The 14,503-nt window shown below is 44.3% G+C and overlaps 1 protein-coding gene across 1 annotated transcript; it reads left to right on the plus strand.

The window, feature by feature from the left end:
• Positions 1-2,824: 2,824 nt before the first annotated feature.
• Positions 2,825-3,645, plus strand: LOC127338449 (uncharacterized). Its single transcript, XM_051364551.1, has 2 exons — positions 2,825-3,124; positions 3,241-3,645. The coding sequence occupies exons 1-2, from the start codon at positions 2,945-2,947 to the stop codon at positions 3,589-3,591; spliced, it is 531 nt and encodes a 176-aa protein (XP_051220511.1). The 5' UTR covers positions 2,825-2,944; the 3' UTR covers positions 3,592-3,645.
• The last annotated feature ends 10,858 nt before the right edge of the window (positions 3,646-14,503 follow it).

Here is a 14,503-nt window from a genome sequence, read left to right on the forward strand (position 1 = left end):
ATTTCGTCCGATTCCGAGAATATTTCCTTTGTAGGATTTCTGAAACCAAAAACAGCACAAAACATGAACTGGCTCTTCGGCATCTTGTTAATAGGTTAGTTCCGGAAAATGCATAATAATGACATAAAGTGTGTATAAAACATGTGAGTATCATCATAAAAGTAGCATGGAACATAAGAAATTATAGATATGTTGGAGACGTATCAAACCTCTTGAGCTTGCTTCCTCTCCCTTTCCTTCTATGATTCTTGCGTATTATTGGGGGATTTGAAAAAGGAGATCTAGATCTACAACCTCCTACAATCCATTCATCCTCCAAGTGAGGGGAACTCTTGGGATCTAGATCTTGGTGTCATTTGTTGATTTTATCCATTGTTCTTCCTCTCTAATTCCGTCCTAGCATTTGTTGCTTTGGTGGGATTTGAGTGTGAAGGATTGAACACCTTTGGTGTTCTTGCTTTGCATCATTTCATAGTGTTGAGCTCTCCACCACGATTTGTTCGAGTGAGAGACCGTGAGCTTGTTACTCTTGGAGGGTGACCTCCTAGTTGGCTTGGTTGGTGTCCCGGTGACCTCTTCATGGAAGATTGTGAAGAGGCCCAGGCTTCTTCTTCGTGGAGCTTGTGAAGTGGTTTTGGAGCTTGCCATCTCCGGAGTGGAGTAAAAGCTAGCCTTAAGGAAAAGGTCATTATCCTTCGTGGAATTGGCTCGGGGAAGAAGGCGAGCCTTCGTGGCGCTTGGGAAATCCTTCGTGGGATCCCACACCTCTCCAACGTGACGTACCTTCCTCCCAATGAAGAGAACACAGGAATACATCTTCGTCTCCGCGTGCCTCGGTTATTTTTATACCCGAGCTTACTTTCCTTTGTGATAGCCATCGATCTTGAAGTTCATATATCATGCTATCACTTGTTGTTCTTATATATCTTATGCCTATCTTTCTTAGCTCTAGTTGTTGTTGTTGCACTTAGTTGAGCCTAGCATATTTAGGTTTTATGCTTGTAAAATAAACGTTAGTTTAATTCTGCATTCTTTCAAGCCAAATTCATAGGAGTATTTCAATCGCCTATTCACCCCCCCCCCTCTAGGTGACATCTCTTCCTTTCACTAAGGCTAGATCTGACTAGGGGGTCGATCTACATCCATGGAAGACCTTTGACATGTTCTTAAGCGTAGACCTCTCTGGTTTGCGTGGATCTATGCGGGAAGAACTTCGTCATGGTGTGGAGGGTTGGTGACAGTGGTTGTGGGTGTTGGGGGTGCGCTCGTGTGGTAGTTGGGCTGGCCTCCTGCGTGCGGGCGGCTCGTGCTCCGGAGGGAGACGGGTTTGGGTGGCTTCTCAGTTTTCGGAGCGGCGTCTCCGGTTGGTGGACGTGGCGGCGCCTGGCTGCGAGTTCCATCGTGAGGTGCTGGTCGGTTGTCTCGACTATGCGGGCAACAAGATGGCCTACGTGGGAAGCATTAATGGTCCTGGAGTCCTCGTGCTCCTTCCCATATCTTGGGGTAGTCCCTTGGAAGGTGGTCACTATTCGGACAAAATCCTTGCCCGACGTTGCCGGTGCCGGTGACGTCGACGCTCTTGAGCGCCAAATTCCCTTGTTGGAGGCATCATTGAGGATGGTTCTCCTCCACCATTGTTGGATTCAGGTGAAAATATTCGGTCTGGTTAGCGAGACGGGGCGGCGCTGCCTTGGGAGCCTTTGGTCCATGTCAACTGGTGGTTGCAGTGTGGTCCTTGGGTTGCGATAGAGTGTCTTTCGGAATGGTGGTTTTCCCCAGCGGGGGCGAGCTCAGAATCTCTTCTTCTTTGGTGGTCCGGCTTTCATTTGCAATTCAAGCTCTAGGGTGAGCACTCCATCGTCTGATGGTACGACACCCTCGAACATGGGCGAGATGGCAGGAGTCCTCTTCGGCGATGGAAGGGTTGCGTCATGATGCAGTTCATCCATGTTTGAAGTAGATGAAGTCATGCTCTTCCAATGGTATGGTGTCCTCCTCCTCCACTTCGCGTCCTCTACCTTAATCAGCGAATGTTTTCGCGTCTGAAGACCTAGGCATTTGCAGGCTTTGTGTTACATTTACCCGGTAATGTTTCTGGCTTTTGTTGTTGTTTTCCTCATCACCTGTAACTCTGACTGTTTGTGACTTTATTAATTTAATTAAAGCTAGGCGTAATGCCTTATTTAAAAAAAAACTTTGTAAGGATTATTCATTTTCTCTGATACCACACAATTTTTATTTTCCTTTTAGTTGTATCTTCTGTTTCCATATTTTCTTATAATCATTAGTGGTCAAGTCGAGCTTATACATAATACATATGTAGTAAATCCCAAGGAGCCTAACCTTTCTTAACTCCAATAGTAGAGGTATACAAGAGTAATTCATGAAGTCATTGTGTTTGTAATATGACATTTGTGGAAAAACTTATACGGAGTAAAGGTTAACTTATTCCTCCAATCCAAAAGAGTTAAAAATGTTGTTTGTCCCGGCATTACAGTTTAGCAAACCTGAAGATATGTGCATACTTCCGCAAGAACCGAAAATAAATTTTGATACTCGAGTACTTTGGCTAGCTGTATCCTGACACCCTGACAGTGAAGATGATCTCTTCCCCGTACATGGTGATTATTTTCCCCTACCAAGAACAGAGACGATGGTCATCGGGTCTTGGCAGTTTTTTTTCTCATCCTGACTAGGAAAAAACAGGCAATACATTTTTGGTCTCCCTTTGCCCCTGCCGTGAACGTACCTACCCAGCTCCGTTTCCATCCCTGAGCAGACACCACCAAATCAAAGCTGACACCTCGCCGTCCCCACATGTGCTGCCCCAACACCAATTTACTTGCGCAACACAAGCGCACGACTCACAACTTCGCAGGTCACAAAAGCAGAGAGCTTTCGCATCTGTTGCATCTAGGAGGAGATCGATCATCTGATCCCCACCATGGCTGAGGACAAGCGCTCGCTGGCGCTGGCTCTGGCAACCACCAACAGCTCGCCGGGCACGACGACGGTGGAGGTGGCTCGTGAGAGCGCGTCGACTCGCACGGAGCGCGCACGCCGGCGGACCATGTCCGCGCTCTACGACGAGCTGGGCGCGCTGCTCCCCTACCTCCCCCACCGGGTTCGTCGTTCGTTCCTTCGCGTGTTCTTGCCGATTATTCTTTATTTGGTTCTCGGCGTTCGTTTCTCGGTTGATCGACGCGTCGAGCTCATGCCGCAAAATTAATCCTGGCGCAGGTGACCAGGGCGGACATGCTCGACGAGGCCATCGCGTACGTCAGGGCGCTCCAGGACACGGCGGCCGAGCTCGAGGCGCGCAGGGCGGTGCGGCCCAGGCGGAGCGGCGCGCGCGACGGCGCCGCGGAGATTGTCGCGTTCGGGGAGACGTCGTCCTTCGCCGTCCGGCTGCGCGCGGCGAGGCCGGGCGCGCTGACGCGCGTGCTCGAGGTGTTCCACCGGCACGGCGTGCCCGTCCTGGCGGCCACCATGGCGCGAAACGCTGGGGAGGCGGCGGTCACGGTCACCACGGCGGCGGTGGCGCCGGTTGTCGCGGGCAAGATCGAAGCGGAGATCCTCAGCAATGCATGAGCACCCTATTGATTTCCTACTGAGTACTGACTGATAACTTATTTCGTCTTGGTTTCTCGCGTGTCTCGCTTCAGATTTTGATGCCAACCTTAGTTCAGTTCCTGCGGGGTCTTTTTGTTAGTAGAAATTGGTGATAACCACCAGAATAGACGGTGAGCGAGACTGGAATGGTGATTTAGTTTCTTTCATCCAAAAGTTTTCTCTAGAGATAAAATGCAGTTTCCAAACTTGTCTAACTGCACATAAACAAGGTTAGGTTACAAATTTGTATAGAGTCCTAATCTACAAAAATAATAAAGATAGCAAATCATCACCTGCCGATACAAGTAGGCAAGTGACGTGGTTCCCCAGTTTCACTTGTGCTCCAAGACTGTCAACCCATTGAGCCACATCCACTAAGGGTATGAGCAATGGTGACATACACAACTAGTTGCTCTATGTAAAAAAGTTGTCAGAAGCAACATGGTGAATTTTATCTCTCCAATGGAAGCTACAACTTTAGTTAGAAAAAAGAGAGAAGAGACCCCACAAATATGACACTATGTATCTCTTTCTCTCTCTAAAAAGCATGCTTTTAAGGCTTAAGATCCCACTTCCTAAAGAGGAGGCTGCCTCCTCATCCGAATCTACTTTGGACCACCCGAACCTAGCTAAAGGTGTGAGGCAGTACCTCTAGGGTGGTGCATTGGGCATGTCCTAAGCCATCTTCCCACCACCGTAAGCAAATAGAGTCCCAGATATGAGATACCACACGTACACTTTGATGTACACCTTGATAGTGTCCTCGTCCTCGTCCGCCTCAGCGGGGCAGCGCGCAAAGTTTTGCATAATCCACTTGTAAGTTGCGCTTAGGGGAACTCTCTTAGCCTTGTCTTCGGGCTCTACATGAGTCATACCAATAAGCGCATCCATTTGCTCGCGCCACCCATCGAAACCTGTGTTCATAACTTCATATACAGTAGTTCGCCCTTGATAGGAAGTCCAAGGATCATGGAAACATCCTAGAGAGTAGGGGTCATTTCGCCGACCCTCAAGTGGAACATGTGCGTCCCAGACATCCACCGTTCGACAAGTGCGGTGATTGCCGCAGCGTTGAAGTTGGCGTCGAATGGCTTACAAGCGAGATGAACGGGAGGAGACCAAGAGTCTCGATGGGCTCCGTGTACCGCTCATCATACGGCATGCCAGTACTTTTCCCGTGAAAACGAATCTTCAAGAGCTCAAGAACCTGCAAGCACATAAAATGCACATACTATTATGTCATATCCAATGAAACAAAACAAGTAGTGTTAACAAAAAAAATACTACCTTTCCTAGCTCCGTCTGATGATAGGCATGGTGGTTTGTGTCATAGTAATCATCGAGAAGACACACCATCCTACATTTTGTAGACAAATACACATTAAGCTATATCATACTATCACCATAGACATGATACATATTTTAGATTAGGCATTTCTAAGCAAATATGAGGCATTTCTATCACCATACATGTGGTACATAACAAGTACATGAAAACTAGGGTTGAGAAATCATACTATCTATCACAAAACAAATCAACCAAAATCTAGGGTTTCACGTCTAGATCTAACGAAATCCATGAAAATCTTGGATGAAAAGAAGGGGATTGGAGGAGAGTACCTTAAGGGATGGGTTGGGAACGCAATCCACGGATAGATCTTTAGAAATCCACGTGAGAGGAATTTGAGAAAGGAGAGAGGTGTTGCCACCGGGTTGGGTGAGGGAAGAAAGAAAAGAGAGAAGAGAGAAGAGTTGGGTCGGGGTGGCGCTCGGACGCGACACACGTAAGACGATGTGTGATGACCATGCGAGCGGCGCTACACATTGCTGCCACATTATTGCTGCCACATTGGCAGATGTGAGCCACGAAGGCACGATGTATGGCATCGCTCACATGGATGCCGCATAGTGAAGTGTGGCGCCGCTCGCATAAGCGTCACACACAATGCTTAGAGCATCTCCACCGGCGGCCCCGATAGCGGCCCTGTTGTGGGTATACTTTATGGGTATATCAACGACATGGTCTAGATCCGGCAAGCCCGGGTGGCCCACAAATGGTGATGGTGGCATACGGACCATCGGGCGGCCCAGTTGCTGTTGATAGAAGACGGATGAAGTCCAGCCCAGGAACAGGAGTCGGATCTCAACCGACCTACTCAGAAGTCGGATCCGTGAAGGCCCATGAAGTATTCGGATCCACTACGATAAGTAAGGAAAGGTGGATCCTTGACGTGCACGGCAATGTATATTCCGTAGTTAGGCATCTTGTATTCCGGCTAGGACTCTCTGTGTAAACCCTAGATCCGGGCGCCTTTATAAGCCGGATCCTGGGAGCCCTAGAGGGACAACCACAACTCATTGTAACAACGCGAAAGCGCCCAGATAATTCCAGACAAGCAGTAGTAGGCCTTGTCATCGTGCAGGTGGTCCGAAGCTAGGTAACTCGCGTACCACCGTCTCGAGGACACTCCGCCCAATGGCCACTACTTCTTCTCCGCCTCGTGAGGATCCCTCCTCCGAGGCACCTGATGACCCACAAGTATAGGGGATCGCAACAGTCTTCGAGGGAAGTAAAACCCAATTTATTGATTCGACACAAGGGGAGTCAAAGAATATTTGTAAGCCTTAACAGCGGAGTTGTCAATTCAGCTGCACCTGAAAACAGACTTGCTCGCAAGAGTTTATCAGTAGCAACAGTTTTATTGCAGTAGCAGTAGTGAAATATGAGCAGCAGTGTAATAAAGACAGCAGTAGTTATAGTAAACAGCAGGATTAAAATACTGTAGGCACGGGGATGGATGAACGGGCGCTGCATGGATAAGAGAACTCATGTAACAATCAAGGCAGGGCATTTGCAGATAGTAATAAAATAGTATCCAAGTACTAAACAACCATAGGCATGTGTTCTGTATATAGTCGTACGTGCTCGCAATGAGAAACTTGCACAACATCTTTTGTCCTACCAGCCGGTGGCAGCCAAGCCTCTAGGGAATCTACTGGTAATTAAGGTACTCCTTTTAATAGAGCACCGGAGCAAAGCATTAACACTCCGTGAACACATGTGATCCTCATATCACCGCCTTCACCTCCGGTTGTCCCAATTTCTGTCACTTTGGGGCCTCGGGTTCCGGACAGCAATATGTGTATACAACTTGCAGGTAAGATCATAAAACAATGAATATCATCATGAATCAATAACATGTTCAGATCTGAAATCATGGCACTCGGGCTTTAGTGACAAGAACTAAGCATAACAAGTTGCAACAATATCATAAAAGTACCAACTACGGATACTAGGCACTATGCCCTAACAATCTTATGCTATTACATGAACAATCTCATCCAATCCCTACCATCCCCTTCAGCCTACACCGGGGGAATTACTCACACATGGATGGGGGAAACATGGATGGTCGATGGAGAGGTGTCGGTGGTGATGATGGCAATGATCTCCTCCATTTCCCCGTCCCGGCAGGGTGCCAGAACGGAGTTTCTGGTCCCGAGATGGAGTTTCGCAATGGCGCCGGAGTTCTGGATGTCTTCTGGCAATTTCGTCGAACCCCCTCGTGTTTTTAGGTCAGAGGGCTTAAGTAGTCCAGAGGGGAGCGTCGGAGGCTGGCCGAGGCGCCGCCACCATAGGTCGGTGCGGCCCAGGGGCCCACCGCGCCGCCTTGTGGCGTGGGCGCCTTGTGGCCCCCCTCCGTCTCGTCTTCTGGCTCCGTCAATCTTCTGTGAAAATAGGCCCATTGAGATTATTTCCAGGGATTTTCCTGAAAGTTGAGTTTCTGCACAAAAATAGGACACCAGGGCAATTCTGCTGAAAACAGCGTTTGTCCGTGTTAGTTGTATCCAAAATACACAAATTAGAGGCAAAACAATAGCAAAAGTGTTCGGGAAAGTAGATACGTTTTGGACGTATCAGCTCCCCCCAAGCTTAGCTTATTGCTTGTCCTCAACCAATTCAGTTAACAACTGAGTGCGAGAAAAGAACTTTCACGAACACATTTGTTCATATGATGTAAATACTCTCATGATATGGACAAGTACTTAGGCAATTCATAATAAGATACATGCAAATAAAGTCATCTAATAGTTATGTCAATCATGGAAAAGATACCAACAATTAATAATAAGCATCATGAATCATGTCTATCAGCAGGATTGCAATGTTCATAAAAAGATATGATAAAGTGGTATCTCGCTTGCCCGTATTTGTACAGCAAAACATAAATGCCCAGGCACCTCTGAAATTCATGGAAAGACAAGAAGTAGAGATTATCAAATATAAAAGCATCAAAGTTATACTACAGCTAATCATATTTCGGGACAAGCATATCATACTAAGAATGACAGTTGTGCTCTCAAGAAGGTGCTCAAAGAAAGGATGGTGACTCAACATAAAAGTAACATATTGACCCTTCGCAGAGGGAAGCAGGGATTAACATGTGCTAGAGCTTTTCATTTTTAAAAACAGAAGTAAAGTTGTTTTGAGAGGTGTTTGTTATTGTCAACGAATGGTAATGGGCACTCTAACTACCTCGTCAACCAGACTTTCAAGAGTGGCTCCCATGAATGACGTTATCTCTACCAGCAAGGTAAATCATCCCTCTTCTCTTTTGTTTACACACGTATTTTAGTTTCATTATGGATGACACTCCCCCCAACCTTTGCTTACACAAGCCATGGCTAACCGAATCCTCGGGTGCATTCCAACATTCACTGGAGGAGTGTCTATTTGCAAATTAAGTTGCTTACTGATAAATCAGGGCAAAACATGTGAAGAGAATTATTGATGAAAGTTAATTAATTGGGGATGGGAACCCCGTTGCCAACTCTTTTTGCAAAATTGTTGGATAAGCGGATGTGCCACTAGTCCATTGGTGAAAGTCTGTCAGGAGTAAATGACAAGGTTGAAAGATAAAACACCACATACTTCCTCATGAGCTATAAAACATTGACACAAATTGAGAAGTACTTTGAAGGTTTTAAAGGTAGCACATGCGAATTTACTTGGAATGGGTTGAAATACCATGCATAGGTATTTATGGTGGACACTTTGGAATGACTTGGGTTTTCAGGGATTTGGATGCACGAGCAGCATTCCCGCTCATTACAAGTGAAGGCTAGCAATAGACTGGGAAGCGACAATCAAGAGAGCAATAACTGTCATAATCATGCTTGCGACAAAATAAATTAACGGAGTCATATGCATGCGTGAGCATGTGCCAAGTCGATTCAAATGAATTATTCAGAGGAGGATACCACAATGTCATACCTATCTATGAATAAAACAATGCAAGCAAATATTTATGACATGCTACTCATATTAATAAATTGGAGCTAAACATGAGAGATCATGAACTACTAGACTTCATTAAATGACATATACCTCACATGAACCAACTAAGCATGATCATATGGATGAGTATATGTACAAAAATGAAAACAAATAGAGTTCATACCAGCCTCTCACCACAGTCGAGTTGTCGTAGATCGTCATTATTACCTTTCACTTGTGTAGCTTGAATAATATGAAATGAAAACCAAGCTCCATCCACCGGAGACCGCTGAACTCCATAATGAACTTTACAAAACCAAAGAAGAACAACAAATATTTTTGGTGTTTTCGAATTGGAAACAAGAACGAAAGGAAACATGCAAACAAAGCAAAATCTTTTTGGATTTTCTCATAGCAAACCAACGATAGCAAATAAAGCAAAATAGGAACAAGAAACCAAAATAAACAAATGGTAAAGAGAAACAACAGAAATATTTTTGGTCTTTTTGTGTTTTAGGAAAGAAACAAAGCAAAAACAAAAGAATGAAAACTAAAAGAGTCACATAAACACAAAGTAGCAGAAATCCGTCAAACTTGACAGCAGTACAGTAATCAATTTTTACGAAAATCTTCCGTTGTTCAACTCGAAAAGTGCTTAACTAATGAAAATTAGATAATAACCTGGGGAACATGCACAAAAATTGGCTTCTCAAAATAACGTTCTGGCTGTTTTTAGGAATATTTTTAGTGTCAGTCCAGAATCTGTTTTTAGACAACACTTCCCCAAATATCATCTCCCTCATATTAGAGGCCACCTTAAGATGCGAAACAAGTATGTACAAGTATCCGCAATTGTAATATGCAATGAATGAGTGATGCTGGCATACCCCCCAAGCTTAGGCTTTTGGCCTAAGTGGAGATCAATCCCACGGTGCCCATGAGGTGGCACCTCCGTAGTATGATGAAGAAAGATCATGTTCTTGGTATGTGCTGGAAGATGCACCAGGATACGTGACAGTGTACCTGTCGGAGGGCTCGGCGTCCTCGGAGTCATGTTGCTGGTGGAAACCTCGTATCCTCAGCTGCTCATCCACCTCCTCCTTGGAGCGCGACCACGGTCTCCTGCGAACACTGGACAAATCGGCCTGCGGCAAAGGGATTTCCCTCTCATCCCCGTCAATAAAAAACATTTTATAGACAATATTTTCTAAACTAGAGTCAGTTGTGACAAATTGGTGACTCTTCATAGCATCAATATCAAGCTTAATAGGAGCTAGTTTGTCATCACTAGGATCAAAAGGAAGACCAAGATATGCAATAATAGGTGAGGCAACAGTTCCTCCAAAAATAGGTCCCTTATTGGATAAACGACGAGCAATGAGAGCACCAAGATGATAAGGTGTACTTCCAGTAAGTGCAGCAACCAGAAAAGCAAGATGATAACTAGAGATGTTGCTAGTGTTCTCCCTACCAAGAATGCTAGTAGCAAGATAGTAAGTGAAATATCTAATGGCAGGGAGTTGAATGTTCCTTATCTTGCCGCGCTGAATGGTGCGTCTATCATCGTTGGTAACTTCTCGATAGAGCTCCGTCAAAGCTTTGGGACTGTTCTCAATCTTCTTCGCTGTACCTATAGGAGTAATATCCAATGCAGCACAAAAATCCTTCAACTTCATAGTAACAGGCATGTCATAAATCCTAAATTTAACTGATGGTGAGAAGTGTGAGTTGTCGAATTTAAAGCTTTCAACAAAGATTTTAGTTAGCCTGTAAAATTGATCACTCTCATCTTCCATATAGGTAGATAAGCCCACCCTATTGATGAGAAACAAGAAGTCATCAAGTAGCCTGATGTCTACGTTCCCCCTCCTTTCCTGTAGACAGTGTTGGGCCTCCAAGAGCAGAGGTTTGTAGAACAGCAGCAAGTTTTCCCTTAAGTGGATCACCCAAGGTTTATCGAACTCAGGGAGGAAGAGGTCAAAGATATCCCTCTCATGCAACCCTGCAACCACAAAGCAAGAAGTCTCTTGTGTCCCCAACACACCTAATAGGTGCACTAGTTCGGCGAAGAGATAGTGAAATACAGGTGGTATGAATATATATGAGCAGTAGCAACGGTGCCAGAAAATAGCTTTTTTGGCGTGTAGTTGATGGTGGTAGTATTGCAGCAGTAGTAACACGGTAAAACGAAACAAGCAGTAGTAACGCAGCAGTATTTAGGAACAAGGCCTAGGGATTACACTTTCACTAGTGGACACTCTCAACATTGATCACATAACAGAATAGATAAATGCATACTCTACACTTTTGTTGGATGATGAACACATTGCGTAGGATTACACGAACCCTCAATGCCGGAGTTAACAAGCTCCACAATAATGCTCATATTTAAGTAACCTTATAGTGTAAGATAGATCAAAAGACTAAACCAAGTACTAGCATAGCATGCACACTGTCACCTTCATGCATATGTAGGAGGAATAGATCACATCAATATTATCATAGCAATAGTTAACTTCGCAATCTACAAGAGATCATGATCATAGCATAAACCAAGTACTAACACGGTGCACACACTGTCACCTTTACACACGTGCAGGAGGAATAGAACTACTTTAATAACTTTGCTAGAGTAGCACATAGATAAATTGTGATACAAACTCATATGAATCTCAATCATGTAAAGCAGCTCATGAGATTATTGTATTGAGGTACATAGGAGAGAGATGAACCACATAGCTACCGGTACAGCCCCGAGCCTCGATGGAGAACTACTCCCTCCTCATGGGAGCAGCAGCGGTGATGAAGATGGCAGTGGAGATGGCAGCGGTGTCGATGGAGAAGCCTTCCGGGGGCACTTCCCCGCTCCGGCAGCGTGCCGGAACAGAGATCCTGTCCCCCAGATCTTGGCGTCGCGATGGCGGTGGCTCTGGAAGGTTTCTGTGGTTTTCGTCGAACGTGTCGAGGTTTTTAGGTCAGGGGCTTTATATAGGCGAAGAGGCGGCGCAGGAGGGCTGAAGGGCTGGCCAAACCATAGGGGGGCGCGGGCCCCCCTAGGCCGCGCCAGGGTATGGTGTGGTGGGCCTGTGCCCCCCCTCTGGTCCCTCTCGTGTGTTCTGGATGCTTCCGGGGATTCTAAGATCTTTGGCGTTGATTTCGTCCGATTCCGAGAATATTTCGTTACTAGGATTTCTGAAACCAAAAACAGCAGAAAACAGGAACTGGCACTTCGGCATCTTGTTAATAGGTTAGTTCCAGAAAATGCACGAATATGACATAAAGTGTGCATAAAACATGTAGATAACATCAATAATGTGGCATGGAACATAAGAAATTATCGATACGTCGGAGACGTATCAGCATCCCCAAGCTTAGTTCTGCTCGTCCCGAGCAGGTAAAACGATAACACAGATAATTTCTGGAGTGACATGCCATCATAACCTTGATCATACTATTTGTAAAGCATATGTAGTGAATGCAGCGATCAAAACAATGTATATGACATGAGTAAACAAGTGAATCATAAAGCAAAGACTTTTCATGAATAGTACTTCAAGACAAGCATCAATAAGTCTTGCATAAAAGTTAACTCATAAAGCAATAATTCAAAGTAGAGGTATTGAAGCAACACAAAAGAAGATTAAGTTTCAGCGGTTGCTTTCAACTTGTAACATGTATATCTCATGGATATTGTCAACATAGAGTAATATAATAAGTGCAATATGCAAATATGTAGGAATCAATGCACAGTTCACACAAGTGTTTGCTTCTTGAGGTGGAGAGAAATAGGTGAACTGACTCAACAATAAAGGTAGAAGAATGGTCCTCCATAGAGGAAAAGCATCGATTGCTATATTTGTGCTAGAGCTTTGATTTTGAAAACATGAAACAATTTTGTCAACGGTAGTAATAAAGCATATGTATCATGTAAATTATATCTTACAAGTTGCAAGCCTCATGCATAGTATACTAATAGTGCCCGCACCTTGTCCTAATTAGCTTGGACTACCGGATCATCACAATGCACATGTTTTAACCAAGTGTCACAAAGGGGTACCTCTATGCCGCCTGTACAAAGGTCTAAGGAGAAAGCTCGCATTGGATTTCTCGCTATTGATTATTCTTCAACTTAGACATCCATACCGGGACAACATAGACAACAGATAATGGACTCCTCTTTTATGCATAAGCATGTAACAACAATTAATAATTTTCTCATTTGAGATTGAGGATATATGTCCAAAACTGAAACTTCCACCATGGATCATGGCTTTAGTTAGCGGCCCAATGTTCTTCTCTAACAATATGCATGCTTAACCATAAGGTGATAGATCTCTCTTACTTCAGACAAGACGAACATGCATAGCAACTCACATGAAATTCAACAATGAATAGTTGATGGCGTCCCCAGTGAACATGGTTATCGCACAACAAGCAACTTAATAAGAGATAAAAGTGCATAATTACATATTCAATACCACAATAGTTTTTAAGCTATTTGTCCCATGAGCTATATATTGCAAAGGTGATGATGGAATTTTAAAGGTAGCACTCAAGCAATTTACTTTGGAATGGCGGAAAATACCATGTAGTAGGTAGGTATGGTGGCCACAAATGGCATAGTGGTTGGCTCAAGTATTTTGGATGCATGAGAAGTATTCCCTCTCGATACAAGGTTTAGGCTAGCAAGGTTATTTGAAACAAACACAAGTATGAAGCGGTGCAGCAAAACTCACATAAAAGACATATTGAAAACATTATAAGACTCTACACCATCTTCCTTGTTGTTCAAACTCAATACTAGAAATTATCTAGACTTTAGAGAGACCAAATATGCAAACCAAATTTTAGCATGCTCTATGTATTTCTTCATTAATGGGTGCAAAGCATATGATGCAAGAGCTTAAACATGAGCACAACAATTGCCAAGTATCACATTATCCAAGACATTTATAGCAATTACTACATGTATTATTTTCCAATTCCAACCATATAACAATATAACGAAGAAGAAAACTTCGCCATGAATATTATGAGCTAAGAACACATGTGTTCATATGCAACAGCGGAGCGTGTCTCTCTCCCACACAAGCATGATGTAATCCAATTTATTCAAACACAAACAAAAACAAGAAACATACAGACGCTCCAAGTAAAGCACATAAGATGTGACCGAATAAAAATATAGTTTCAAGAGAAGGAACCTGATAATTTGTCGATGAAGAAGGGGATGCCTTGGGCGTCCCCAAGCTTAGATGCTTGAGTCTTCTTGATATATGCAGGGGTGAACCACCGGGGCATCCCCAAGCTTAGAGCTTTCACTCTTCTTGATCATAGTATATCATCCTCCTCTCTTGACCCTTGAAAACTTCCTTCACACCAAACTCGAAACAAACTCATTAGAGGGTTAGTGCATAATCAAAAACTCACATGTTCAGAGGTGACACAATCATTCTTAACACTTCTGGACATTGCATAATGCTACTGGACATTAGTGGATCAAAGAAATTCATCCAACATAGCAAAAGAGGCAATGCGAAATAAAAGGCAGAATCTGTCAAAACAGAACAGTTCGTATTGACGAATTTTAAAATGGCACCAGACTTGCTCAAA

The sequence above is a fragment of the Lolium perenne genome, chromosome 3 (genome assembly GCF_019359855.2).
Source record: "Lolium perenne isolate Kyuss_39 chromosome 3, Kyuss_2.0, whole genome shotgun sequence".
Taxonomy (NCBI): Eukaryota; Viridiplantae; Streptophyta; class Magnoliopsida; order Poales; family Poaceae; genus Lolium; species Lolium perenne.

Bases quoted from the DNA above. Each gene is read 5' to 3' on its own strand.
- LOC127338449 (XM_051364551.1), top strand. From the start codon at position 2,945: ATGGCTGAGGACAAGCGCTCGCTGGCGCTGGCTCTGGCAACCACCAAC. The intron at 3,125-3,240 runs GTTCGTCGTTCG...ATCCTGGCGCAG, and splicing joins TCCCCTACCTCCCCCACCGG to GTGACCAGGGCGGACATGCT.